We start from the raw sequence: 26,000 nt of genomic DNA, 5'->3' as shown, positions 1-26,000 counted from the left end.
GGTCTTCAGGGCTCTCTGCACCCTCTCTCAGCTGCATGGCTCCGCCCTTCCTTGGCTTGGATTTTCTTTACCAAGTGTGCCTGCCTGTAGTCCCCAGGGTGGAGGATCACTTGTAATTGCTTGTAGCCTAGGCACCCAGCTCGAACAGGGCTCCCCAGTCCTTGGAGACAATGCCCACTTTTGCGCCATACTTGGATCCCACTTGCAGCTCCATCAGTGCACCTCAGTTCACACACTCCAAGCTAATCAGCCGTGCCGGCGCCAGAACCCCACACACGCTATCTGCCAGAACACCTCAGTTCTTACAGTCCGTACACACTGCTGTTCCAGTACTGGGACCTCGGGCACAGCTTCATCAGTGCACCTTAGTTCTGCCCCAGCGAGGTCACTTCCTTTCCTACACTGGGGCCCTGCTCACATACAGTTCCGTTACAGCAGCTCAATTCTAATATTCAGTCCCACTGCCAAGCCAATACTGGACCCAAGAGAGCAAAACACAGCTCAGGCAAGGCACTTCAAGTGTAACATCCAACGCCATTGTTGATGGGAACCACCAAGGCTCTACCAGATTGCATTGATTCAAACATTCAGTGCACATTTCTTCTCAGTACTAAGGCTCACACACACCCCTCGCTTCTGTGGTTCATAGGCAAAGCCACTCCCATGCTGGGCCCCACTTACAGCTTCGTCAGGGCACCTCCAGGCTAACACTCTGCAACACTGCCACGCCAATACTAGGTTCCACACATGGCTCCATTAACATACCTCACTTCTGACCTTGTGTGCCTGTTACTATTCCAGTATGGCAGCTTACAGACAACTCAGTCAGTGTACCTCAGTCCTAACCTGAAGCGCCCCATTATTCCATTACCAGAAATTACATGACGCTCCGTTTCTCATTCCACACCCGCTGCCTTCGTTATGTACTGGGCCAGGATACAACTCTGTCTATACCCCCAATCCTGATCTGAAGCACCCAATATTGCTGTATTGGGGTTCACATAAACCTATGCCAATGCACCTCCTGCTGTTCTGCAGTGCCCTCTACTGTTCTACACTCTGACTTCTGTTTGAGAAGGTGGGGGAGCCAATTAAATCTATTCTTAGCTGCCATCTTTATTAGAGAGGGTCTGTTTCACCTATCTCACCCAGTTCTTTCCTTTACTCTGCTTACCGTCAATGTTTTCTTTCTCCCCTACTTTTCTCTTTCCAGCTCTTAAAATCCACACATGAACAGTTTGGCTCTTTCAACTGTTTATTTCAATATTATTTTTCTCTCCCCTTCATTCTTTCTTTGTTTTTTTTATTTGCTCCTTGACTCAGGACTCTGTATGCATCGGTTTACTTTTTTTTTTTTTTTAAAGATCCTTTCTTCCTTTCTGTGGTGTTTTTCTTATCTTCATCTGTCAATTCACATTATACTATAAATCCCTCTTTTTCCCATCTGTATGTGCCAAAGTGGTTTTCCATTCTGTCTCTGTCGGAAATGTCAGTACATAAATTGCCTTGATTCTTTCGCTGCTTGTTTCTCTCAGCATCTTTTTTTTCTGTAATGTTAATTTTTCTCTTTCTTTTCACACTTCTTTCATATTTTTTCCCTCTTTTGTTTGCTAGCTCCCTTCCCTTTTTTCTTTTGCCTCACACGTTTGCTCTATTTCTTCTTAGTTGTGTTTTTATTTTCTCGTTCTTTTTCTTTTATTTCTTTGCGACCCCTTCTTTCTTCCTTTTGTCTGTTGTATTCCTTTCGCTTCTCTTTTTCTGTCCCAGTTGCTTTCTCTCCTGGAGCCTAGTTATCAATGGAGCAATAGGTGCAGTGGCACCGGGGCCCAGAGACCTACGGACCTCACTCAACTCTATTTTCCTATTGAAATTCCAGTCAACCGTTTTCCTTTCTTACTCCCATGACACTGTCACAATGCCACTTGCCCTCCCCATTTTTATTCCCGACTCCCTCTTTCATTTAACCCTCCAGTCCGCCTCAAATTATATTTTTGTTATGGTGTTTTGAGCATTACACACTATGCCAAAAGTTTATTTCAGATAAAGGTTTATATGATAATTGTATAGGTTTTAAGATAGAGGAAGAATTTCAGTGGAAGTGCTTTAGTTAAATGCTGGGCCACTGGAATTAGCTGTCAGGAAAAAAGTAAATTAGGAGATAGGGCTGCCCAATTTATGCGGCAAGAACTGTCCATTTATGAATTTACAATCACAATAACTCTAACTCAAGAAAACGTGAAACCTATTGCATTGAAAATGCTTGTTTTTCATTTCTGTTTTTGTAGCGTGACATGTGACCCTTCCTACTATCCTGTTGCTATGGCATACAAGGAGATGATGAGTGATCACCATTCTGAGTAACTCACTGTAGGAAGGTGGCTCTGTATGTACTATTTCAAAGTAAGAAATAGCATGCACAGAGTCCAAGGGTTCCCCTTAGAGGTAAGATAGTGGCAAAAAGAGATAATTCTAATGCTCTATTTTGTGGTAGTGTGGTCGAGCAGTAGGCTTATCAGAGGGTAGTGTTAAGCATTTGTTGTACACACACAGGCAATAAATGAGGAACACACACTCAAAGACTTACTCCAGGCCAATAGGTTTTTGTATAGAAAAATATATTTTCTTAGTTTATTTTAGAACCACAGGTTCAAGATTTACAATCAATACTTCAAATGAAAGGTACTTCACTTAGGTATCATAGGAACTTTGAATCAGCAAAATAGCATATACAGTTTTGGCAAAAATGGCAATAAGCTATTTTAAAACTAGACAGTGCAAATTTCAACAGTTCCTGGGGGAGGTAAGTATTTGTTAGTTTTGCAGGTAAGTAAACCACCTACAGGGTTCAAAGTTGTGTCCAAGGTAGCCCACCGTTGGGGGTTCAGGGCAACCCCAAAGTTACCACACCAGCAGCTCAGGGCCGGTCAGGTGCAGAGGTCAAAGTGGTACCCAAAACGCATAGGCTTCAATGGAGAAGGGGGTGCCCTGGTTCCACTCTGCCAACAGGTAGGTACCCGCGTCTTCGGAGGGCAGACCAGGGGGGTTTTGTAGGGCAAATTTCAACAGTTCCTGGGGGAGGTAAGTATTTGTTAGTTTTTCAGGTAAGTAAACCACCTACAGGGTTCAAAGTTGGGTCCAAGGTAGCCCACCGTTGGGGGTTCAGGGCAACCCCAAAGTTACCACACCAGCAGCTCAGGGCCGGTCAGGTGCAGAGGTCAAAGAGGTGCCCAAAACACATAGGCTTCAATGGAGAAGGGGGTGCCCCGGTTCCAGTCTGCCAGCAGGTAAGTACCCGTGTCTTCGGGGGGCAGACCAGGGGGGTTTTGTAGGGCACCGGGGGGGGACACAAGTCCACACAAAAAGTACACCCTCAGCAGCGCGGGGGCGGCCGGGTGCAGTGTGTAAACCAGCGTCGGGTTTGTAATAGGAATCAATGGGAGACCAAGGGGTCTCTTCAGCGTTGCAGGCAGGCAAGGGGGGGGGCTCCTCGGGGTAGCCACCACCTGGGCAAGGGAGAGGGCCTCCTGGGGGTCACTCCTGCACTGGAGTTCCGATCCTTCAGATCCTGGGGGCTGCGGGTGCAGGGTCTTTTCCAGGCGTCGGGATTTCAGAGTCAGACAGTCGCGGTCAGGGGGAGCCTCGGGATTCCCTCTGCAGGCGTCGCTGTGGGGGCTCAGGGGGGACAACTTTGGTTACTCACAGTCTTGGAGTCGCCTGGGGGTCCTCCCTGTAGCGTTGTTTCTTCACCAGTCGAGTCGGGGTCGCCGGGTGCAGTGTTGCAAGTCTCACGCTTCTTGCGGGGATTGCAGGGGTCTTTAAATCTGCTCCTCTGGAAACAACGTTACAGTCTTTGTTGAACAGGGCCGCTGTTCTCTGGAGTTTCTTGGTCTTTTGGAAGCAGGGCAGTCCTCTGAGGATTCAGAGGTCGCTGGTCCTGGGGAAAGCGTTGCTGGAGCAGTTTTCTTCTGAAGGAGGGAGACAGGCCGGTAGGGCTGGGGACAAAGCAGTTGGTGTTTTCGTCTTCTCTGCAGGGGTTTTCAGCTCAGCAGTCCTCTTCTTCGTAAGTTGCAGGAATCTAAATTCTTAGGCTCAGGGAAGAACTTAAATACTAAATTTAAGGGCGTGTTTAGGTCTGGGGGGTTAGTAGCCAATGGCTACTAGCCCTGAGGGTAGCCACCACCTGGGCAAGGGAGAGGGCCACCTGGGGGTCGCTGCTGCACTGGAGGTCGGATCCTTCAGGTCCTGGGGGCTGCGGGTGCAGTGTCTTTACCAGGCGTCGGGTTCTTAGAAGCAGGCAGTCGCGGTCAGGGGGAGCCTCTGGATTCCCTCTGCAGGCGTCATTGGGGGGGCTCAGGGGGGTCAACTCTGGCTACTCACAGGGTCGCAGTCGCCGGGTAGTCCTCCCTGTAGTGTTGGTTCTCCACAGGTCGAGCCGGGGGCGTCGGGTGCAGAATGGAAAGTCTCACGCTTCCGGCAGGAAACGTGCAGTCCTTTAAAGTTTGTTTCTTTGTTGCAAAGTTGTTTCTTCTTTGGAGCAGAGCCGCTGTCCTCAGGAGTTCTTGGTCCTTTTAGATGCAGGGTAGTCCTCTGAGGCTTCAGAGGTCGCTGGACCCTGGGCAACGCGTCGCTGTTTTTCTTGAAGTGGGGAGACAGGCCGGTAGGGCTGGGGCCAATGCAGTTGGTGTCTCCGTCTTCTCTACAGGGCTTTCAGGTCATCAGTCCTTCTTCGTCTTCAGGTTGCAGGAATCTGATTTCCTGGGTTCTGGGGAGCCCCTAAATACTGAATTTAGGGGTGTTTAGGTCTGGGAGGGCAGTAGCCAATGGCTACTGTCCTTGAGGGTGGCTACACCCTCTTTGTACCTCCTCCCTGAGGGGAGGGGGGCACATCCCTATTCCTATTGGGGGAATCCTCCAAAATCAAGATGGAGGATTTCTAAAGGCAGGGGTCACCTCAGCTCAAGACACCTTAGGGGCTGTCCTGACTGGTGGGTGACTCCTCCTTGTTTTTCTCATTATCTCTCCTGGACTTGCTGCCAAAAGTGGGGGCTGTGTCCAGGGGGCGGGCATCTCCACTAGCTGGAGTGCCCTGGGGCATTGTAACACGAAGCCTGAGCCTTTGAGGCTCACTGCTAGGTGTTGCAGTTCCTGCAGGGGGGAGGTGTGAAGCACCTCCACCCAGAGCAGGCTTTGTTTCTGTCCTCAGAGAGCACAAAGGCTCTCACCACATGGGGTCAGAAACTCGTCTCTCAGCAGCAGGCTGGCACAGACCAGTCAGTCCTGCACTGAACAATTGGGTAAAATGCAGGGGGGCATCTCTAAGATGCCCTCTGTGTGCATGTTTTAATAAATCAACACTAGAATCAGTGTGGGTTTATTATTCTGAGAAGTTTGATACCAAACTTCCCAGGTTGCTCAGTGTAGCCATTATGGAGCTGTGGAGTTCATTTTTGACAAACTGCCAGACCATATACTTAATATGGCCTCACTGTACTTACAATGTCTAAGAATGGACTTAGACACTGTAGGGGCATATTGCTCATGCAGCTATGCCCTCACCTGTGGTATAGTGCACCCTGCCTTAGGGCTGTAAGGCCTGCTAGAGGGGTGACTTATCTATGCCACAGGCAGTATTTTTTGGGGGGATGCCATGTCGACTTTGCCTTTTTCTCCCCTCCAACACACACAGTCTACAATGGCAGTGTGCATGTGTTAGGTGAGGGGTCCTTTAGGGTGGCACAACAGGGCCCTTGGTACCACTGGTACCTTTTACAATGGACTTATCTGTGTACCAGGGGTGTGCCAATTGTGAAAACAATGGTACATTTTAGGTGAAAGATCACTGGCGCTAGGGCCTCGTTAGCAGGGTCCCAGCACACTTCAGTCAAGTCAGTATCAGGCAAAAAGTGGGGGGTAATTGCAACCATGAGCCATTTCCTTACACTCACTTCACACATTGTATACAAAGTCAGAAAAATGCACACTGAAGATGCCATTGATGGAGAGGACACCCATTTGTCATCTGTGCTCCTTCACTGTTGAACTCCATTCCTCCTTCTCTCAAAACCATTTAAGAGCTTCTTAATTGTCACAAAGGTTGGCACTTGCCTCAATTTTTCAAATAGCTTGATGTAAAATGGCTGATCTGAGGCCCCCTTCATAGCACCATAAATCCATCTGCTGTACAAGAGCTTTAAAAAAATTAGTTAACATTGTGTCAGTCATTGAAACATGCATATGGGCAACCGTAAATCGAAGTCCAGATTAAAGAGGAAATGCAAGAAGACCAAGCAGGACTTTACCCATCCTGCCATTCTAAATTCTGAAGAGAAGTTGCAAGGGCATCAAGGTGTCACTCCTGATCCCTGATTGAGGGTCCGATCCCACAGTTAAGATACAAGCTCAGAGTTACCTTAACCCTATGGATACCGCAGCAGGTTGAGATCTTTAAGGCTATGCTGCTTATTTCTGCCACTCTTTCAGCTCCCTCTAGTGCCCCTTCAGGCCCCATTAATGCCCATGGGCCTCCAATTGGGTTGCCGCCAATGGATCTGTTTTCGACACCTTATGAGCTCCTTGAACTAATACTAGTTAAACGACTCTGGTGCCGACTTCCATTCCTGTTCCAAGACCTGTGCCGGTCCCTCTTTCATTGATGCCAGTCCCCGCGTTGATGGTGGAATCAGCTGCCAACTCAGTGTCAGGCCCCAAAGTGAATCCATCTCAACTTCCACCATGGTCGTACTCTGTCTTCTCTCCAGTTCACCCAGTTCCCATACAGCTTGATTCAGACAGTATAACTCCCACTACTATGAAGCCGAACTCAGAGACTTCATAGTTTTATTTCTGATTTTTGACCAGCGCTTACCACCACTCTGGGGGTAAATCAATCCCATCAACACCATTGTCATCTCGCTTGATGAAGACATTTCATACATGGTTTACAAGAGGACAATGGGTTTGATACTTCCCCGATACAAGGTCACCTACTTGAGTGGTTCCTTTGCTTTGTAACTAGATGTGGGTATTGAGTTAATGTACCTACAATTAACTTTTTTTGCTGTTAGGTCAAAAGTCCTTACATAAGTTCTCCAACTTGGCCTGCTTCTTCTAAGCCGTTTCTCCCACTGAACAGAGCCTTAACTGATGCTCTTGTGAGCACTTGGTATAAGTCTTGCTCGTGGCCTCCAGTGAACAGGCAGTCACCACAAACTGATGCCTAGTGACTCTGGTTTTCTTGTGCTGCATCCTACACCTCAGAGTTTGGTGGTCCAAGCTTACACTAGCAAATTGAATTCAAATTCACTCCCCATGACCACCCCAGGCACAGAGTCACATAATTGAGGAAACTAATGTTCTCCTCAGCCAGCCTAGCCTTGAGGTCAGTCAGTGGGGTTTGCCAACTAGGCCATAATACTGGAACAGCAAGCTCTTGGCAGCAGCCCTGGAATTGTTTAGTCTCTCCTTGGCTCCTTGCCCCCTCCCAGACAACTTCCTCCTTAGTTTGTGGTCTGGCGGGCTGAGATGGTTGGAATATAAGCAGCACCAGGCCCCCCTGCTGCAGTCACACTAGTCATTTTAGGGGATCAGGCAGTCAACATGCAGGTCACTAGGGGTACTGATCTTCCTAGCCCACCTCACCCCTCCCCTGCGGCATGAGCCTCAAAGCAGCTTTAATTTGCCCTTAGTGGTGGAAAACCACCCTGTGGGAGGCAGGATCCAACATTATTTCCCAAGGTGGCAACCCGTTACATCGTACAGATGTATTCTCCATAAGAGCTTTGCCCTTTCTTTCCTCTCCGAGCCACCAAAGCTTCCTCCCACATTAGAACAGCTTCGAGTGGAGCACCTATCAATCTTACTGCAAGAGGTGCAAGCTCTACGGTCCAAAAGGGATATCAAGAGAGCCCCGGACTTAGAAATTGGTCTGGGTTGTTACTCCTGCTATTTCCTCGTTGTAAAGAAAGATAACTTTTCATATTTTAGATTTTCACCCTATGAATATCTTTTTGCATTCATATAGGCACACTTATCCAGCTTCTATCTGTCTGCCCAGGTTCTGTCTGTCCTAGATTTAGGCGACTGGATCGTAGGCTTCAACCTGCAGGACAGGATATGTACTTTCATGTGCCCTTGCGGCAGTCCCACTGATGTTACCTGTGCTTCAAAGTTGGCCAAGAACATTTTCAGTGTGTGTTGCTCCCCCTCAGCCTAACGAGCACCGCTTGGGTATTTTCGAAAGTGATGGTGGCAGTTGCCACCCATCATCACCGTTAGGGAAAACAGTTTTCCGATACTTCAACTGTCTATTGCAGGTGGGCTCGCCACATTCAGTCTTAGACCACTTCTAGATGATTGAGAACTCTGTCACGAGGTTCACCGCCAACAAGCCAAAGTCACGCTTTGCTCCTTCACTGAGACCTCCCTTTATAGGTGCTGTCTTGGTCAGTGTGCAGTTCAGGGCCTTCCATCTGTTGCAATGAGTCAAGGTTATTTGGGCTGTGATCCCAAAGTTTCAGCCTCTGGCGTGGGTCTTGGTGAGAACAGTTTTAATGCTTCTCGGCCTCATGCATCCTGCTGGTCCACTTCCCCAGGTGGTGTTTGCAGGCTATGCAGTGGGATCTGAAGATTCAGTGGGCCCACCACCAAAGAAATCTGTGTAACGCCATCTAGGTTTTGGAGGAGACTTCTCAAAATCTGCAGCTGCAGTGTTGGATGCTTAATCACAACCTTACTAGTGGAGGACCCCCCTCCACACACACACTCTCAAACTCACTCTCACTCTCTGTTCCCTCCCTAAAGTTGGTGATGGATAAATTATTGCTGGGCTTAGAAAGTTACCTGGAAAAGGTAGAGAGGACCCTGGTTTCCAGAGGAAAACCACTGTCATATTTATCTGAATTTCAGCCCCGTTTCAGAGCGTTGACGGCCTTTCTACTGTCCTTCAATGGGGGTGGCTGATACAGGTTCTCACATACACCACTACTGTCCATTTGGTACTGGAACAAGCCAGGCAGAGTAGGGTCCTCTTCCAGGAGGCTCCACGCCTTTGGATGTGGTTGGAACATCAAGGCTTCTCCCTGATTAAGAACCACCTGGCTGGATCATTGAACTCCAGGTTGGACAAGCTTAGCCAGAGTTGTCCGGTAGATCACGAATTGCATGTGCATCCTGAGGTGACACAGGGGGTAGTCTTCAAAGGTCTCAAGTTTTATCTTCTCTTTTGTGTTGTCCTTGGTTTGTTAGTAGTACACTGTGCAGGGAGATACGGATAGCAGAGTGGTCAGTCCAGACCAAGTGTATAGGTGGTTTGCATTGAATTGTTGGTGAAAAGATTGAAGATATGGCCTTTACGATTTGTGTGATAGACTTTTAGCTGCCGATTCCTTACCTTAGAAATTTCCCCCGGCGTCTGACTAGATTCAGAATAGTTTTAGTGAGCAGTACCCCTGTGTGCTGGTAGGTGGTGTCGTTCAGCTCCCAAGTGCGTCATCAGCTGCAGCTATACAGGCGCCAACCATGCATGCTATTTTCTTTCCACGCCAGCCAGCCTGCTTCGACCCAGCAAGAGCTACCCCTTCAGTCTTTATATATATATATATATATATATATATATATATATATATATATATATATATATAGTATGTTCGATGGCATGTGTAGCTGCAGATACACATGCTGTGCATTATCCTGCCATCTAGTGTTGGGCTCGGAGAGTTACAAGTTGTTTTTCTTCGAAGAAGTCTTTTTTCGAGTCACGAGACCGAGGGACTCCTCCCTTTCGGCTCCATTGCGCATGGGCGTTGACTCCATCTTAGATTGTTTTCTTTCCGCCATCTGGTTCGGACGTGTTCCTCATTGCTCCGTGTTTCGGTTCGGAAAAGATAGTTAGCCATCGGAAAATTCTACGGTATTGTTTGCGCTCGATACCGGGTTAGTGCTAACACATCAACACCGAAGAAAGAAGAGCTCCAGCGGCCCTTCGGGGCTTCCACTCCTCGGCGGGGCCTGATCGGCCCGACCGCGTCCATCTTCAAACCTCAAGAACCGGACCCCCTTCCACTTCTGCCCCAACTGCCACACTAAGTATCCTTATACAGACCAACACTTGGTCTGTAATCTGTGTTTGTCCCCCGAACACAAAGAGGATACTTGCGAGGCCTGTCGGGCATTTCGATCCAAGAAGACACTGCGGGATCGAAGAGCTCGAAGACTTCAGATGGCGTCGACACCGGCTGGGCACACAGACGTCGAAGAAGAGGAGACATTCTCCATTCGAGATTCAGACTCTGACGAGTCCGAGAGTGGGCAGCCGAAGACACAGCAAACCGTGAGTAAACCAGCCCCGGCAAAAACTCACTCGAAAATAATGAAGGCCAAGGGGACGCCACCGCCAACAGGCCATGGCTTTACCCAAAAACACGGTGACCAAACATCGGCACCGAAAAAGACCTCCTAACAGCCGAAGACATCCGACTCCGGTCGAGATACCGGCTCCGAACAGACTCTGCACCGAGAGTTCGGCACACCGAAAGTCAAAAAGGTTTCCTTGGAGCCGAAAAAGACTGTCAAAGATTTCGGTGCCAAAACATGCAGCCTCGGAGCCGAAACAAAGCTATACAGAGGAGCAAGGCCTTTCCACACAAATACAAGGTCACAGATTTAAACAAGAGCTGGGCATTGGAGAGCCAGACCATACCCAGAGGAGGCTCCATATACAAAAAGACACGGGGAAAATCAGAACTCTTCCTCCAATAAAAATGAAGCGGAAGCTCGCATTCCAAGAGGCGGAAATGCAGCCAAAGGCGAAAGTGGCAAAAGAGAAAACACCACCACAGTTTTTGCCACAACAATCGCCAATACAGTCGCCACATCTGTCCCCGGTAGCAACACCCCCAATGATGCTGTCACCAACACACACACAGGGATGAGCCAAGATGACCCGGATGCATGGGATTTGTATGATGCACCGGTCTCTGACAATATTCCCGAATGCTATCCGGCAAGACCTTCACCACCTGAGGACAGTACTGCTTACATGCAGGTGATTTCCAGGGCAGCTACATTTCATAATGTAGCGTTGCATGCAGAGCCCATAGAAGATGACTTCTTGTTCAACACCCTGTCATCTACGCACAGCCAATACCAAAGCTTGCCAATGCTGCCAGGCATGTTAAAACACGCCAAACAGCTGTTTCAGGACCCAGTCAAAGGCAGAGCCATCGCGCCTAGGGTGGAGAAGAAGTATAAACCTCCCCCTACTGACCCTGTGTACATCACACAACAGTTAACTCCTGACTCGGTGGTAGTAGGAGCAGCCCGGAAGAGGGCGAACTCTCAAACTTCTGGAGACGCACCACCGGCCGACAAAAAGTCGGAAATTCGATGCAGCAGGCAAGAGGGTGGCAGCACAAGCAGCCAATCAATGGTGATTTGCCAATTCTCAAGCTCTTCTGGCAAGATACGACAGGGCACATTGGGATGAAATGCAACATCTCATTCAACACCTTCCCAAAGAGTTCCAGAAACGTGCCCAACAGGTTGTCGAGGAGGGCCAAACTATCTCTAACAACCAAATAAGGTCGGCTATGGACTCAGCAGACACGGCGGCCAGGACAGTAAACACGGTGGTAACCATTCGGAGACACGCATGGCTACGGACCTCCAGATTTAAGCCTGAAATTCAGCAGGCTGTGCTAAATATGCCGTTCAATGAATAACAATTATTTGGGCCGGAGGTTGATACGGCGATAGAAAAACTTAAAAAAGACACGGACACGGACACGGCCAAAGCCATGGGCGCGCTCTACTCCCCACATAGCAGAGGCAATTCTAGGAAGCGCACTTTAGAGGGGGGTTTCGGGCCCAAACCACAGAGCCTTCCACCTCACAAGTCAGACCCACATATCAGGGCCAATATCAGAGAGGAGGATTTCGAGGACAATATAGAGGTGAACAGTTCCCTAAAACAAGAGGGAAATTACAGAGCCCAAAAACCCCAAAAAACAAATATTGACTTCAATGTCACAAACCCCCACCACACAACACCAGTGGGAGGGAGACTTACAGATTTTTACCACAACTGGGAACACATAACTACGGACGCATGGGTCCTAGCCATTATCCAACATGGTTATTGCATAGAATTCCTACATCTGCCACCAGATGTGCCTCCAAGAGCACACAATATGTCCAAACAACACTTAGACCTGTTACAACTAGAAGTCCAAGCACTGTTACAAAAAGAAGCAATAGAACTAGTACCCAACCATCAAAAAGGAACAGGGGTTTACTCCCTGTATTTCCTAATTCCAAAAAAGGACAAAACACTGAGACCCATATTAGACCTCAGAACACTGAATCTTTACATCAAATCAGATCACTTTCACATGGTGACACTTCAAGATGTGATTCCCTTGCTGAAACAACAAGACTACATGTCAACATTAGATCTCAAGGATGCTTATTTCCACATACCCATACATCCTTCCCACAGGAAATACTTAAGGTTTGTAATCCAAGGCGTGCATTACCAATTCAAAGTGTTACCATTCGGTATAACAGCCCCAAGGGTTTTCACAAAATGCCTTGCAGTAGTAGCCGCTCACATCAGGAGACAGCACATGCACGTATTCCCTTACTTAGACGATTGGTTAATAAAAACCAGCACTCGGCAACAGTGTCTTCTACACACAAAATATGTCATAGAAACCCTTCACAAACTAGGGTTCTCTATAAACTACCAAAAATAACATCTACAACCCTGTCAAATACAACAATACTTAGGAGCAACAATCCACACACAAAAGGGGATTGCCACTCCAAGTCCACAAAGGGTAAAAGCCTTCCGAAATGTAATACTAAACATGTACCCAAACCAACACTATCAAGTGAGGTTTGTAATGAAACTCCTAGGCATGATGTCTTCATGGATAGCCATTGTCCCAAACGCAAGACTACACATGCGACCCTTACAACAGTGCCTAGCAACACAATGGACACAAGCACAGGGTCATCTTCAAGATCTAGTGTTGATAGACCGCAAAACAGACTTCTCGCTTCAGTGGTGGAATCCTATACATTTAAACCAAGGGCGGTTATTCTAAGACCCAGTGCCTCAGTACGTGATCACAACAGATGCTTCCATGATGGGGTGGGGAACACACCTCAGTCAGCACAGTATACAGGGACAATGGGACGTTCAACAGAGGCAACTGCATATAAATCATTTAGAGCTGTTAGCAGTGTTTCTAGCATTGAAAGCATTTCAACCTCTAATAGTCCACAAACACACTCTTGTCAAAACCGACAACATGACAACAATGTATTATTTAAATAAACAAGGAGGGACACATCACAACTGTGTCTCTTAGCACAGAAGATTTGGCATTGGGCGATTTCACAATCACATTCACCTAATAGCACAATACATCCCAGGAATTCAAAACCAGTTGGCCGACAATCTCAGTCGAGCTCACCAACAAACACACGAATGGGAAATTCATCCCCAGATACTACAAACTTACTTTCTACGCTGGGGAACACCAGAAATAGACCTTTTCGCAACAAAAGAAAACACAAAATGCCAAAACTTCGCGTCCAGGTATCCACACCCTCAGTCCAAAGGCAATGCGTTATGGATGAGTTGGTCAGAGATATTTGCCTATGCTTTTCCCCCTCTCCCACTCCTTCCTTATCTGGTAAACAAACTGAGTCAAAACAAACTCAAACTAATACTAATAGCACCAACCTGGGCTCGCCAACCATGGTATACAACATTACTAGACCTGTCAGTAGTACCTCATATCAAACTACCAAACATACCAGATCTGTTAACTCAACACAAACAGAAAGATCAGACACCCGAATCCAGCATCGCTCAATCTAGCAATCTGGCTCCTTAAGTCTTAGAATTTGGACATTTAGACCTTACACAAGAATGTATGGAGGTCATTAAGCAAGCTAGAAAACCTACTACAAGACATTGTTATGCAAAAAAATGGAAAAGATTTGTTTATTACTGCCATCATAATCAAATTCAACCACTACACGCTTCTGCAAAAAACATTGTAAGCTATTTATTACTGTAAGGAAATGCCTCCTTGGCATGGTTACCCCCTGACTTTTTGCCTTTGCTGATGCTATGTTTTGAATTGAAAGTGTGCTGAGGCCTGCTAACCAGGCCCCAGCACCAGTGTTCTTTCCCTAACCTGTACTTTTGTTTCCACAATTGGCACACCCTGGCATCCAGGTAAGTCCCTTGTAACTGGTACCCCTGGTACCAAGGGCCCTGATGGCAGGGAAGGTCTCTAAGGGCTGCAGCATGTCTTATGCCACCCTGGGGGCCCCTCACTCAGCACAGACACACTGCTTGCCAGCTTGTGTGTGCTGGTGAGGACAAAACGAGTAAGTCGACATGGCACTCCCCTCAGGGTGCCATGCCAACCTCACACTGCCTATGCAGTATAGATAAGTCATCCCTCTAGCAGGCCTTACAGCCCTAAGGCAGGGTGCACAATACCATAGGTGAGGGCACCAGTGCATGAGCACTGTGCCCCTACAGTGTCTAAGCCAAACCTTAGACATTGTAAGTGCAGGGTAGCCATAAGAGTATATGGTCTGGGAGTCTGTCAAACACGAACTCCACAGCACCATAATGGCTACACTGAAAACTGGGAAGTTTGGTATCATACTTCTCAGCACAATAAATGCACACTGATGCCAGTGTACATTTTATTGTAAAATACACCCCAGAGGGCACCTTAGAGGTGCCCCCTGAAACCTTAACCAACTACCTGTGTAGGCTGACTGGTTTTAGCAGCCTGCCACACTCGAGACATGTTGCTGGCCACATGGGGAGAGTGCCTTTGTCACTCTGTGGCCAGTAACAAAGCCTGCACTGGGTGGAGATGCTATCACCGCCCCCAGGCAGGAGCTGTAACACCTGGCGGTGAGCCTGAAAGGCTCACCCCCTTTGTTCCAGCACCACAGGGCACTCCAGCTAGTGGAGTTGCCCGCCCCCTCCGGCCACGGCCCCACTTTTGGCGGCAAGTCCGGAGGAAATAATGAGAATAACAAGGAGTCGTCAATGGCCAGTCAGGACAGCCCCTAAGGTGTCCTGAGCTGAAGTGACTCTAACATTTAGAAATCCTCCATCTTGCAGATGGAGGATTCCCCCAATAGGGATAGGAATGTGACCCCCTCCCCTTAGGAGGAGGCACAAAGAGGGTGTACCCACCCTCAGGGCTAGTAGCCATTGGCTACTAACCCCCCAGACCTAAACACGCCCTTAAATTTAGTATTTAAGTTCTTCCCTGAACCTAAGAATTTAGATTCCTGCAACTTACGAAGAAGAGGACTGCTGAGCTGAAAACCCCTGCAGAGAAGACGAAAACACCAACTGCTTTGGCCCCAGCCCTACCGGCCTGTCTCCCTCCTTCAGAAGAAAACTGCTCCAGCAACGCTTTCCCCAGGACCAGCGACCTCTGAATCCTCAGAGGACTGCCCTGCTTCCAAAAGACCAAGAAACTCCAGAGAACAGCGGCCCTGTTCAACAAAGACTGTAACGTTGTTTCCAGAGGAGCAGATTTAAAGACCCCTGCAATCCCCGCAAGAAGCGTGAGACTTGCAACACTGCACCCGGCGACCCCGACTCGACTGGTGAAGAAACAACGCTACAGGGAGGACCCCCAGGCGACTCCAAGACTGTGAGTAACCAAAGTTGTCCCCCCTGAGCCCCCACAGCGACGCCTGCAGAGGGAATCCCGAGGCTCCCCCTGACCGCGACTGTCTGACTCTGAAATCCCGACGCCTGGAAAAGACCCTGCACCCGCAGCCCCCAGGATCTGAAGGATCGGAACTCCAGTGCAGGAGTGACCCCCAGGAGGCCCTCTCCCTTGCCCAGGTGGTGGCTACCCCGAGGAGCCCCCCCCCTTGCCTGCCTGCAACGCTGAAGAGACCCCTTGGTCTCCCATTGATTCCTATTACAAACCCGACGCTGGTTTACACACTACACCCGGCCACCCCCGCGCTGCTGAGGGTGTACTTTTTGTGTGGACTTGTGTCCCCCCCCCGGTGCCCTACAAAACCCCCCTGGTCTGCCCCCCGAAGACGCGGGTACTTACCTGCTGGCAGACTGGAACCGGGGCACCCCCTTCTCCATTGAAGCCTATGTGTTTTGGGCACCTCTTTGACCTCTGCACCTGACCGGCCCTGAGCTGCTGGTGTGGTGACTTTGGGGTTGCTCTGAACCCCCAACGGTGGGCTACCTTGGACCCCAATTTGAACCCCGTAGGTGGTTTACTTACCTGCAAGAACTAACAATAACTTACCTCCCCCAGGAACTGTTGAAAATTGCACTGTGTCCACTTTTAAAATAGCTATATGTGTTTTTATGTGAAAAGTATATATGCTATTGTGATTATTCAAAGTACCTAAAGTACTTACCTGCAATACCTTTCAAATGAGATATTACATGTAGAATTTGAACCTGTGGTTCTTAAAATAAACTAAGAAAAGATATTTTTCTATACAAAAACTTATTGGCTTGGAATGGTCTCTGAGTGTGTGTTCCTCATTTATTGCCTGTGTGTATGTACAACAAATGCTTAACACTACTCCTTTGATAAGCCTACTGCTCGACCACACTACCACAAAATAGAGCATTAGTATTATCTCTTTTTGCCACTATCTTACCTCTAAGGGGAACCCTTGGACTCTGTGCATGTTATTTCTTACTTTGAAGTAACACATACATAGCCAACATCCTACAATTACACTTACAAAAATCAAACCTAGCCTTTTCTTCTATCAAAATACATCTCACAGCAATATCTGCCTATCTTCAGATTACACATTCAACATCACTCTTTAGAATCCCAGTCATCCAAGCATTTATGGAGGGTTTAAAAAGAATCATACCCCCAAGAACACCACCAGTTCCCTCGTGGAACCTCAATATTGTATTAATACGACTCATGGGTCCACCATTTGAACCCATGCACTCTTGTGAAATGCAATACTTAACCTGGTAAGTAGCCTTCCTAATAGCTATCACATCTCTTAGAAGAGTAAGTGAAATACAAGCATTCACTATACAAGAACCCTTTATACAAATACATAAACATAAAGTGGTTCTCCGTACAAATCCAAAGTTCTTACCAAAAGTTATATCACTGTTCCACCTAAACCAAACAGTGGAACTCCCAGTCTTTTTTCCACAACCAGACTCAGTAGCCGAAAGGGCCTTACATACATTAGACCTCAAAAGAGCACTAATGTATCACATTGATAGAACAAAACAATTTCACAAGACAAAACAATTGTTTGTAGCCTTCCAAAAGCCTCATGCAGGAAATCCAATATCCAAACAAGGCATTGCCAGATGGATAGTGAAATGTATTCAGACCTGCTATATTAAAGCAAAAAGAGATCTGCCTATTACGCCAAAGGCGCACTCCACTAGGAAGAAAGGCGCCACAATGGCCTTTCTAGGAAATATACCTATGACAGAAATCTGTAAGGCAGCCACATGGTCTACGCCTCATACATTCACAAAACATTACTGTGTAGATGTGTTAACAACACAACAAGCCACAGTAGGACAGACTGTATTACGAACATTATTGCATGCGCAATGGAGTCGAAATGGGAGGACTCCCTCGGTCTCGTGACTCGAAAAGACTTCTTCGAAGAAAAACAAATTGTAACACTCCGAGCCCAACACCAGATGGCGGGATGTGCACAGCATGTGAATCTGCAGCGACTAATGCCACGAACAGATGTACACTGGGTAAGTGACATTTTCCATACTTAGCATCATATATCTGTTCCTCTGAGGGAAACTGCAATCCCAGTGGGCAAGCAAAACTACTTGGGTACCTATGGGAGGAAAAAACGTTTACACTGAGTCAGTGGAATGAATGTCTGACTCTTACTATTTAAGCCAAAGCTGTAAAGATAAGACCGATGTAGTACTTCACTAACTTAGCACATACAGAAGTATTGAAAACATAAGCAGTATCCATGATGCAGTCTATTCAGCGTCCATCTCTGGCAGACATTGGAATTTCATATGATGGTGGGGGGAGCAATCAAGTTAGTCCAGCATCAGAGAAATACAGTATTCAGGTTCTTAATTCTGTCCCAGGGCTGATTTGTGGTAAATCATTCAGTCATTATAAGCCACTAGTGCCTCAGGGTGAATGTGGGATCTGAAAAACACCATTCAGATTATAAATACAAACATTGACATCGAACAGTCTTATTCAGTTACATAATTTAAAGGCTAAAACAAAGGACATAAGTAAGGACAAGTATCAGGAGATCTCAAGATGAGTGTTGTTTACAAATTCTCATATAACATACCAAGACTAGCAAGATAGATTTTAATTTAGGAGCACATTACATGTCCCTCACTCTTAAAAAGGATGTGGCTTCAAAAAATATCAACAGCTCAACATCCAAACAAATTATGAAAAATAACCCCTTGATTCCTAAAGAGTAGCTTTATTGAAGCACTGTCTTTACATGTAATCCCTCAGAAATTGAGACTCAAAAACCTAGTGGCGGTGGAGGGTTGGGGTCAAAGCACCAAAATAAAGTTGGAGTAGTATGATGGTTATGAATTCCTCATAGCAAGAAAAAGGTTAATTCACTCCAGACAGTAAAAAAAAGAAGAGCATTTAAGCCACATTATCCCAAAGAGGAAAGTACACCACATAACCAAGAGAAAGATGTGACTGTACACCAAAATCTTGACAGATTCCTTTATGAAAGAGGAAGGACTGTATCTGTCAAGGTGAACACCATCTGTCAATTTAGCAGTATCGCTTGTGTTAAAAGGGCAGCGGAAGACTATTAAGTGCACCTACAGGAGGAGGATCAAGAAAAGACATGTTTTTTGATTTGATACTATAAGCCTATTCCAGAGAAAGTCAGTGTTTGCCCTTGTTTCCCTTTGTAATAACTTCTTAAAAGGACTTGTTGGCAAAACCACCGGCTGCTAGAACACTGCCCCCCTATTTGTTAAAAATTATGTAAAAGCTCTATCAATGTGTTGCCATTTAAGATAAAGATTCAACAATCAGTCCACCAATGTGCAAGGGACAGCAAGCAACTTAGAAGTCGCAGGTAGAAGATTTGGAGAGAGATGCTGCCAATCAATGACTTCTAACGGACTCAAACACTCTCTTAAGCACATATGGTCATGAGCCAGAGGGAAGGGATATAGGAATTAATCTTTGGGTATGCCAGACAAGGGGGAACTTACACATTGAAGAGTTAAATGGCTCACTTGATGCAGCCGAAACCACAAGCATCCTACTTTTAACAGGCACAGTTTTGCACATGGTTACTCTTGCATAAATTCAAGTCTGGAGTACATGCTAACATTGATATGTCTTTTCATAAGGATTTATTTGCCTGAAGCATAAATAACACATTTGAACAAAAAAAACCCTAGTGACACCACAAAGGCGATGGGGAATTTTGCGAACTAGAAAATGCGTCAGTCAAAATCCATGTAATGGAAGAGGTCAAATCGGTCAGACATCCACGGCTAAACAATTGCGAATGCAACAAAATTCACATTCCTTTCAGCTGCTTACTCACTGATAAACCCCATGACTTTAGGAGTAAGGCATTTTGCACATATAACAATATAATGGTTAGAGTACAAGAGGCTCTACCGCAGCTAACAAATGATTCTTTTGTCACTCCAACATCTATCACTAGCAGGGGATAGAATAGATGACTACTTACAAACCCAGAGAAGTAGGTATCAAAATCGATTGCAAAAAGAGGTGGGGGAGCTACACTTAAGGGCAATAGAAATGGTACTTAACACAAAGTTAGTGAAGGTATATATATTCTTATGCCCCAGCCCTAATCTTCAGAACAAAATTTGACTTAAGTTTTTCTTAATAGATTTGGGAAAACCCACAATGATGCCGCTCCATTACTGGAGGAAAGATTTTTGTTAACAGTAGTTCATAGGATGCGTACGTTCAGATCCTGATGATCTCAGTCCACAAAGTTTTTCAGGTTTTTAATAAGGACGGCTCATAAGATTTCCAAAGTCACATGAAGAGTATTTATAACATAATACAATAATCTAAATCGATGGTTGGACTCCTACAAGCTTGTTTGTAAGGTTTAAACGACTCAAAAGAACGTGTATATTTCAGAAGTGAAGACATTTTGATGGATGTCATTGTCTTTTTTTCTTGTATTCACCGAAAGGGTGGATGCAGTAGGGGTAGGTCATTTGAAGAAAATGGTCACCTGTTCATCATTGAACAATAGACCCTTTGGTCAGCCCTTGTTGTTTAGGGCTGAGAACTAAGCAAGTATGGTGTTTGGCAGTCATTGAGATGTTTTTTTGCAGTCCCTGGCCACAGGTGAGTCCTTGCGGCCAGCCCCTTGCATTCATGCATAGCATCAGTTAGCCACAGAACGTGGCCATAGGACAAGCTCACTCCCCAACCCCTGTTGCATGTTGGATACAAGTTCTGGTATGACACCAAACCTTGCAGGACAGCCTTCACTGTGCGTGTTTAAAAGTCTTACATAATGGGGGATTGACAGTTTGTGGTTGGGTGGGTGCAGACCCTGGCCACTGCCTAAGCCCTGTGTCAGACTTGTCTTATGTATGGCAGAAGATTGTGTGCAGCGAGTTGGGTGTAGGGCTTTGCCGGAGCCTAGACATGGACTTCAAGTCCTGATTTGGGTCAGATGCAGCACCTGGCTAGAGGCTATGACTGAGATGTCATGAATGATCATCATTGTCATCAGTTATGTCCTTTAAAACGTCATGAGTGATGTAATATGTGAGATCATAAGCATGGTATAAGTTATAGTTAGACTAAATTGTAACTTGTTTCAGTAGTATTCGGGTTTTTTCCAGAAACTTTGCGTCATGCCAGAAACCGACTTTTAATGTCACTTGAACATGTTTTTGTTTTTTTGACTTTTTTATTTTTTTGTACCACAATGTTAGTGTTTTAAAATTAGTGAGCTGTTAAGCAACTGAGAAGATGGATATACTGATTAAACAGACATCTCCATCAATGACTGTTTTTAGCCTCTTTAATAATATACTATGCCTTAAATTCCTAAAAGCCCATACCTCCCCTCACTTTTCAACCCCCTTGTCTCATGCCTGCAATAACTTCTCAACGCTAATACTTCAGTCTGCTTCTCATTCCACCAAAACGTCATTCAGGAGTTGCCTCACTTTTGTCTTGAATACATAATGTTAACACTTTAGTTGTTCATTAGCACTCTCTGGTCATGCTGCAGTTGATTAGTAGAAAGTTAACTGACAGGCTATTAGAAGTACATGTTTCACTCTGCATGTCAGGATGTTTTACTGAAATGGATGAGGAGGATGTTTGGGAACTCACAGTAAATGTGTCCTAATTTTAACTTACTAGAGTATGAACCATAATTTCTATAACAAACATAAACCCCTCTTGTTTTTTATTTGCTGTAGTGTGTTATTTTGGAAATTTCTTTCACTTCTACAATTTTGTTTCAGTCAAGATGGCATTTAGGTGTGTTACACTGTCTTAAATGCAGAATGTTGACCCTTAGTTCACCATCACACTGGTGAAGATTCAGAATATTTATTTTAGAGGTGGGGGAGGGGGATGGCTTTTTTAAATTACCCTCAACACCCAATCCCTCTTACCCAGCCCTAAAGCCTAAAAATAACCCTACCACCCAGTACCCCTACCCACCCCTAAACCTTAAAAGCACCCTTAGCACCCAATACAATCCTTGAGTCAACTATTTCTGAGCAGGCCTTACCTAAGCCCCTCTATCTCTCTATATATCTTGACAGAGTAGTGTTTCGCCCAAGGGCCTCTTTTCTGCTAAAAGTGGTCACTCCTTTTCATGTAGGCCGTCTGGCCGTGCAGAAGCAAACCATCTCATTGGATCATGCTCTACATTAAGATCTCCTACACTTCGGTGAAAAGACAACTTCCTGAAGGCTTGCATGACATTTCACTAGAGCTAAAGCTGCATCCACTGTGTGAGCTCGTGGAATTCTGGTCCTGAAAATCTGCCAGGTAGCATCGTGGGCATCTATGCACACATTTACCAAGCACTCCCGCCTGGACTGGGCACTTTGTCCGTTTGGTCCTGTAGGACTTCCGCGTTTGAAATTGGATGGCAGACCCATCTCCAGGGATGGTATTGCTTGGGTGACTACTCACAGCTAAGGGATCTGCAGCTGAAAGTGCCTGTCAGATGGACAGGTTACTTACCTTTGCTAAGCCTTATCTGGTAGAGACTATATGTAGCTGCAGATTCCTTACTGACCCACTCATCCTTCCCATTCTGCTAGTGGGTTTCTAGGGGCAGGGACTTCCCATTCAGGGCCCTTTCAGTGTTCTTCATGGCTCCGCGCTTATGGCGTGGAAAGTCGTGAAAAAAAAAAAACTGCTGTTGGCTGCCAGGTTGGGGCTTATATAAGTACCACAAAGTCATCTCCGCCGCGGATGATGACGGACACGAAGCTGATTGATGCCAGCTAACGGCACGCAGGGGTACTACTCACAAAAAAATCTTCCGATCCAGTCTGACACCTGGGGAGAATTCACAGGCAAGGAATCTGCGGCTAGATATGGTATCTAAGAGATAAAGCATTACTGAAGGTAAGTAACTTGTCCTGTGCGTGCGTGTAAATATATACACACACGCAAACATTCATACTTGCCTACTTACCTTAAATAAAATTTCCATACGCGGTAAAGGCATATGTTTGGTAAACATTTGCATGGTAAAGGCACTGCGTGCTAATTACCACATTGTAATGGCTTCTTCCCTTTGGAACTACTACATTCAGAATATCAGACTACTCTCACGTGGCTGAGGAAGATAGTGTTACATTGTAGAAAATGTGCTCTCATTTTAGCTTCTGGAGTACCTTCCATTACCTCTAACAAAGTAATGAGAGAAAACAGTTTTTTCCCCAAGCATAGTTCATCAGATCCCAGCAGAACGTCCGCGTTTTACTCATGATAAAATCACCCAGAAACTCAGGGACTGAGTACAGCACCTCCAACAAATAATTTTTATTGTGACTAAAATCTGTTATCACCCTTTACACGTGCTAATTGTTGACTGTCATAACTTGGCGTTCACTACAATACTTTTCAGTAAGAGGGCATGTCCCTGAGACCTGTAACGGCTGCCACAACATGTTGCCCACAGTTTCAACAGCTATGCTCATTTTTCTCTTGACTTATCTTAGCTTCTGAGCTTCAGGTGTTGTCAGCATACTTTACTTTGTCTTAAAAAGCCTTTAAACATTAATTTCAATGAAAACAAATAATAAAAGAAACGCCATCCTGAGCCATCTATCTGCAGTAAGAATGTTGGTTCCAAAATGTTTATGAACCATTGAACATTTGGAAAATACCATGGTGTGGCTAGCCTCTGGCTTTTTACTATTTCTGTAGCTCTGTGTAGCTATTTTGGTACATTTCATTTATATGGACTATAAACTCTTAAAACGATAAACAATAGTTTGTATGGTCTGTCTACCAAAGTAATAACATTGAGATGTGCAGGCTTCTAGTGTTGGAGATAGACCTTGTACTTTATCAAACAATTCAAGGTTAGTGTTGGCACTGCTTCTCATCCTTTATTCCCCATATTCAGCATCCGTAGCAAGATTATAGCCACTCCTTGTCTCACTGCTTTCTGCATTAAATGCTCTTCTGAAGTCTGGCTTGTCTATGAACTGTCCTGTAGCAGTACTAGCGCTAAAGTGCAGTTTTACAATGTTAACCCATGTCTCTTACATTGTGCCTTTTTTGCCCCTTCTTCTGTTCATAGGGGACTTACATCTATTTTGACTATGAGAAGTGGGGCCAGAGGAAGAAGGAAGGATTCACCTTTGAATACCGCTACTTGGAGGATCGTGACTTACAGTGACGTTGCTTGCAACACAGCCTTCGAGTTTCACACGGGCAACCAGAGACCGAGGACAAGAGTGGAGGGGTGCCACAGTCTCATACCCTTTCCCAAATTGGGGGGGGGGGGGATTTGGACATACAAACACTTTAATGCATGCAGTTTTAAACAAATTCATAAAGAGGAGAGACTTGGAAAGGAAAAAACAAAAACCCACAACTGCACCAATAAAATAACCTGCGCATGGAAGCTCCCGCGCTCAAAAGACATCATAAGATGGATGGGCTCTGCACTTCCCACGGCTCCTCCCTTGCCATGGAAAAGGAATACATAAATAAAGGTTTGATGGGGAAATACATGTAGTACCTACAGTTTAAAAATCTTCACTTTTTTTTAAATTGATGTATTTGGTTACAAAAATTAAAGGAGAAAAAAAAGCGAGATATTCCCCAAAGGCTTTGTAAGATATGGAAAGATTTAAGGGTACCCTCTGATATTTTTGGCAGGGGGAGATGCGTTCTTGTCTCTCTATCGAGACTTTTCTAATTTGCTGCCATTTCTTTCCTTTTTCAAAGTCTTCATTTTTTAATATATATATAAATATAAATATATATATGTACATATACATATATATATAAATGATTGTCATTTTTTGGCAGATACTGGATTTTTTTTGTTTCATAAACAGGTGCATCACGATTTAAAGTGTTTTTTTTTTCCCCCTTCCCCTTTTCCCTTGATAAAGCGTGTCTGTACCGATGGAATTCATGGTATGGAAAGCTGGTTTAAAATATTTTTCGTAACCTATTTTCATTTTGGAAAATATTTATGAATAAATAGTTTTATATGATGTCTTCTCATGCAAGAAAAAACCTACAACCTGGTCAGAGTTTTCCTTTCCGTTGGTTATGCATGTCCTATTTTTTGTGATGTAGTTGTGGAGCTGTTGCACAACAGGGACCTGAAACATATATTTCAATCATATTTGCATGATCAAAGAAGTATTAACTAACAATGTTGGCATTTCACTGTCTGGTTTACCATAAAGAGCACGTGCTTTATTGCTGCAGAGCAAAAAGAGGACAGGGTGCTCTTCAAAATGTACATGCATGGAGATTCAGCAGTGTCAATTGACTTAATTTGGTCTGCTCCCTGAAATGCCTTGCTGTCATGCATCCTTACATGACATCCATATATGCTGGGACAAATTTGTGACTGGGTGTGGCATTAGAAAAAGGGCAGGGTGGGGCCTTGGGTCCTATGCCATGACTCTACACCTCTGCAATTTGTCTAGTGGTAAACATCCAGGACATACTCTCAGCTGCAGACAGAAGCCTTGCTCGATGGTTTCACTATTGCTGAGAATGAGTTTCAGCACTTTTGTGTGTTAAAGTTCCCAAGAAGGTTCTCTCTCGCAGACTAATTCTGCCTAGAGTGGCGCATGAGACTCCTGTATACTTTCCATCCGATGCCTCTTCTGCTCTGAGCTATGAAGACCATCAGGAACAACCGTCCCCAAGTCATCCTAGTGGAACTAGATTGGGCCAGGAGAGCGTGGCACCCTCAACTCCTGAGCATGAGCATCTGTCCTCCAATAAAGCGGTCGCTTCGGGGCAATCTTCATAGTTCCCTGTCCTGCATATTCTCTCTGCCACTATAAACCGTAGAATATCTCCTTGCAGGTGTAGGATCCACAGATTCTATGTTAATAACATTCTCTTGAAAAACTATTTTAAATAAGGGGATATGCCTTTCAAAAGCAGCATTTTACTTCAGTACTGGAACTTACATAGATTCACATACTTGAATCCTTCCCTGTCGTCGAGATGGGAGTCCCCAGTGTAACACAGAAGCTATCCCCAATTGCATAGAAACATTACATGCATTAGCCCTTTATCTTAGAAACATATGTCATTTTGTGTAAAAAAAAAAAAAAATAATAATAATAAAAAGGCCCAAACTCTGTAAACAACCAATCAGGTTACACCACCCTCTAGAACCTACCTGTGAGTATCTGCCTTCCCTCAGATTTTCTACCGCACGTCGTGCTTAGGAGTATCCTCTGAGCTCTGCTGAGT

At 45.5% G+C, this 26,000-nt stretch overlaps 1 protein-coding gene across 11 annotated transcripts in view; it reads left to right on the top strand.

The window, feature by feature from the left end:
• Positions 1-24,061, top strand: part of CNOT3 (CCR4-NOT transcription complex subunit 3) — a 715,873-nt gene extending 691,812 nt beyond the window's left edge. For all 11 annotated transcript variants that reach the window (XM_069200730.1, XM_069200729.1, XM_069200731.1 and 8 more), the window contains one exon: positions 23,845-24,061. In XM_069200730.1, the coding sequence (XP_069056831.1) occupies positions 23,845-23,943 (99 nt within the window). In that variant the 3' untranslated portion in view covers positions 23,944-24,061. The remainder of the gene's footprint in view (positions 1-23,844) is intronic.
• Positions 24,062-26,000: the final 1,939 nt, after the last annotated feature.

The sequence above is a fragment of the Pleurodeles waltl genome, chromosome 7 (genome assembly GCF_031143425.1).
Source record: "Pleurodeles waltl isolate 20211129_DDA chromosome 7, aPleWal1.hap1.20221129, whole genome shotgun sequence".
Taxonomy (NCBI): domain Eukaryota; kingdom Metazoa; phylum Chordata; class Amphibia; order Caudata; family Salamandridae; genus Pleurodeles; species Pleurodeles waltl.
Note: the sequence above shows the minus strand (reverse complement) of the source record. Positions and strands in the feature narration are given on the sequence as shown.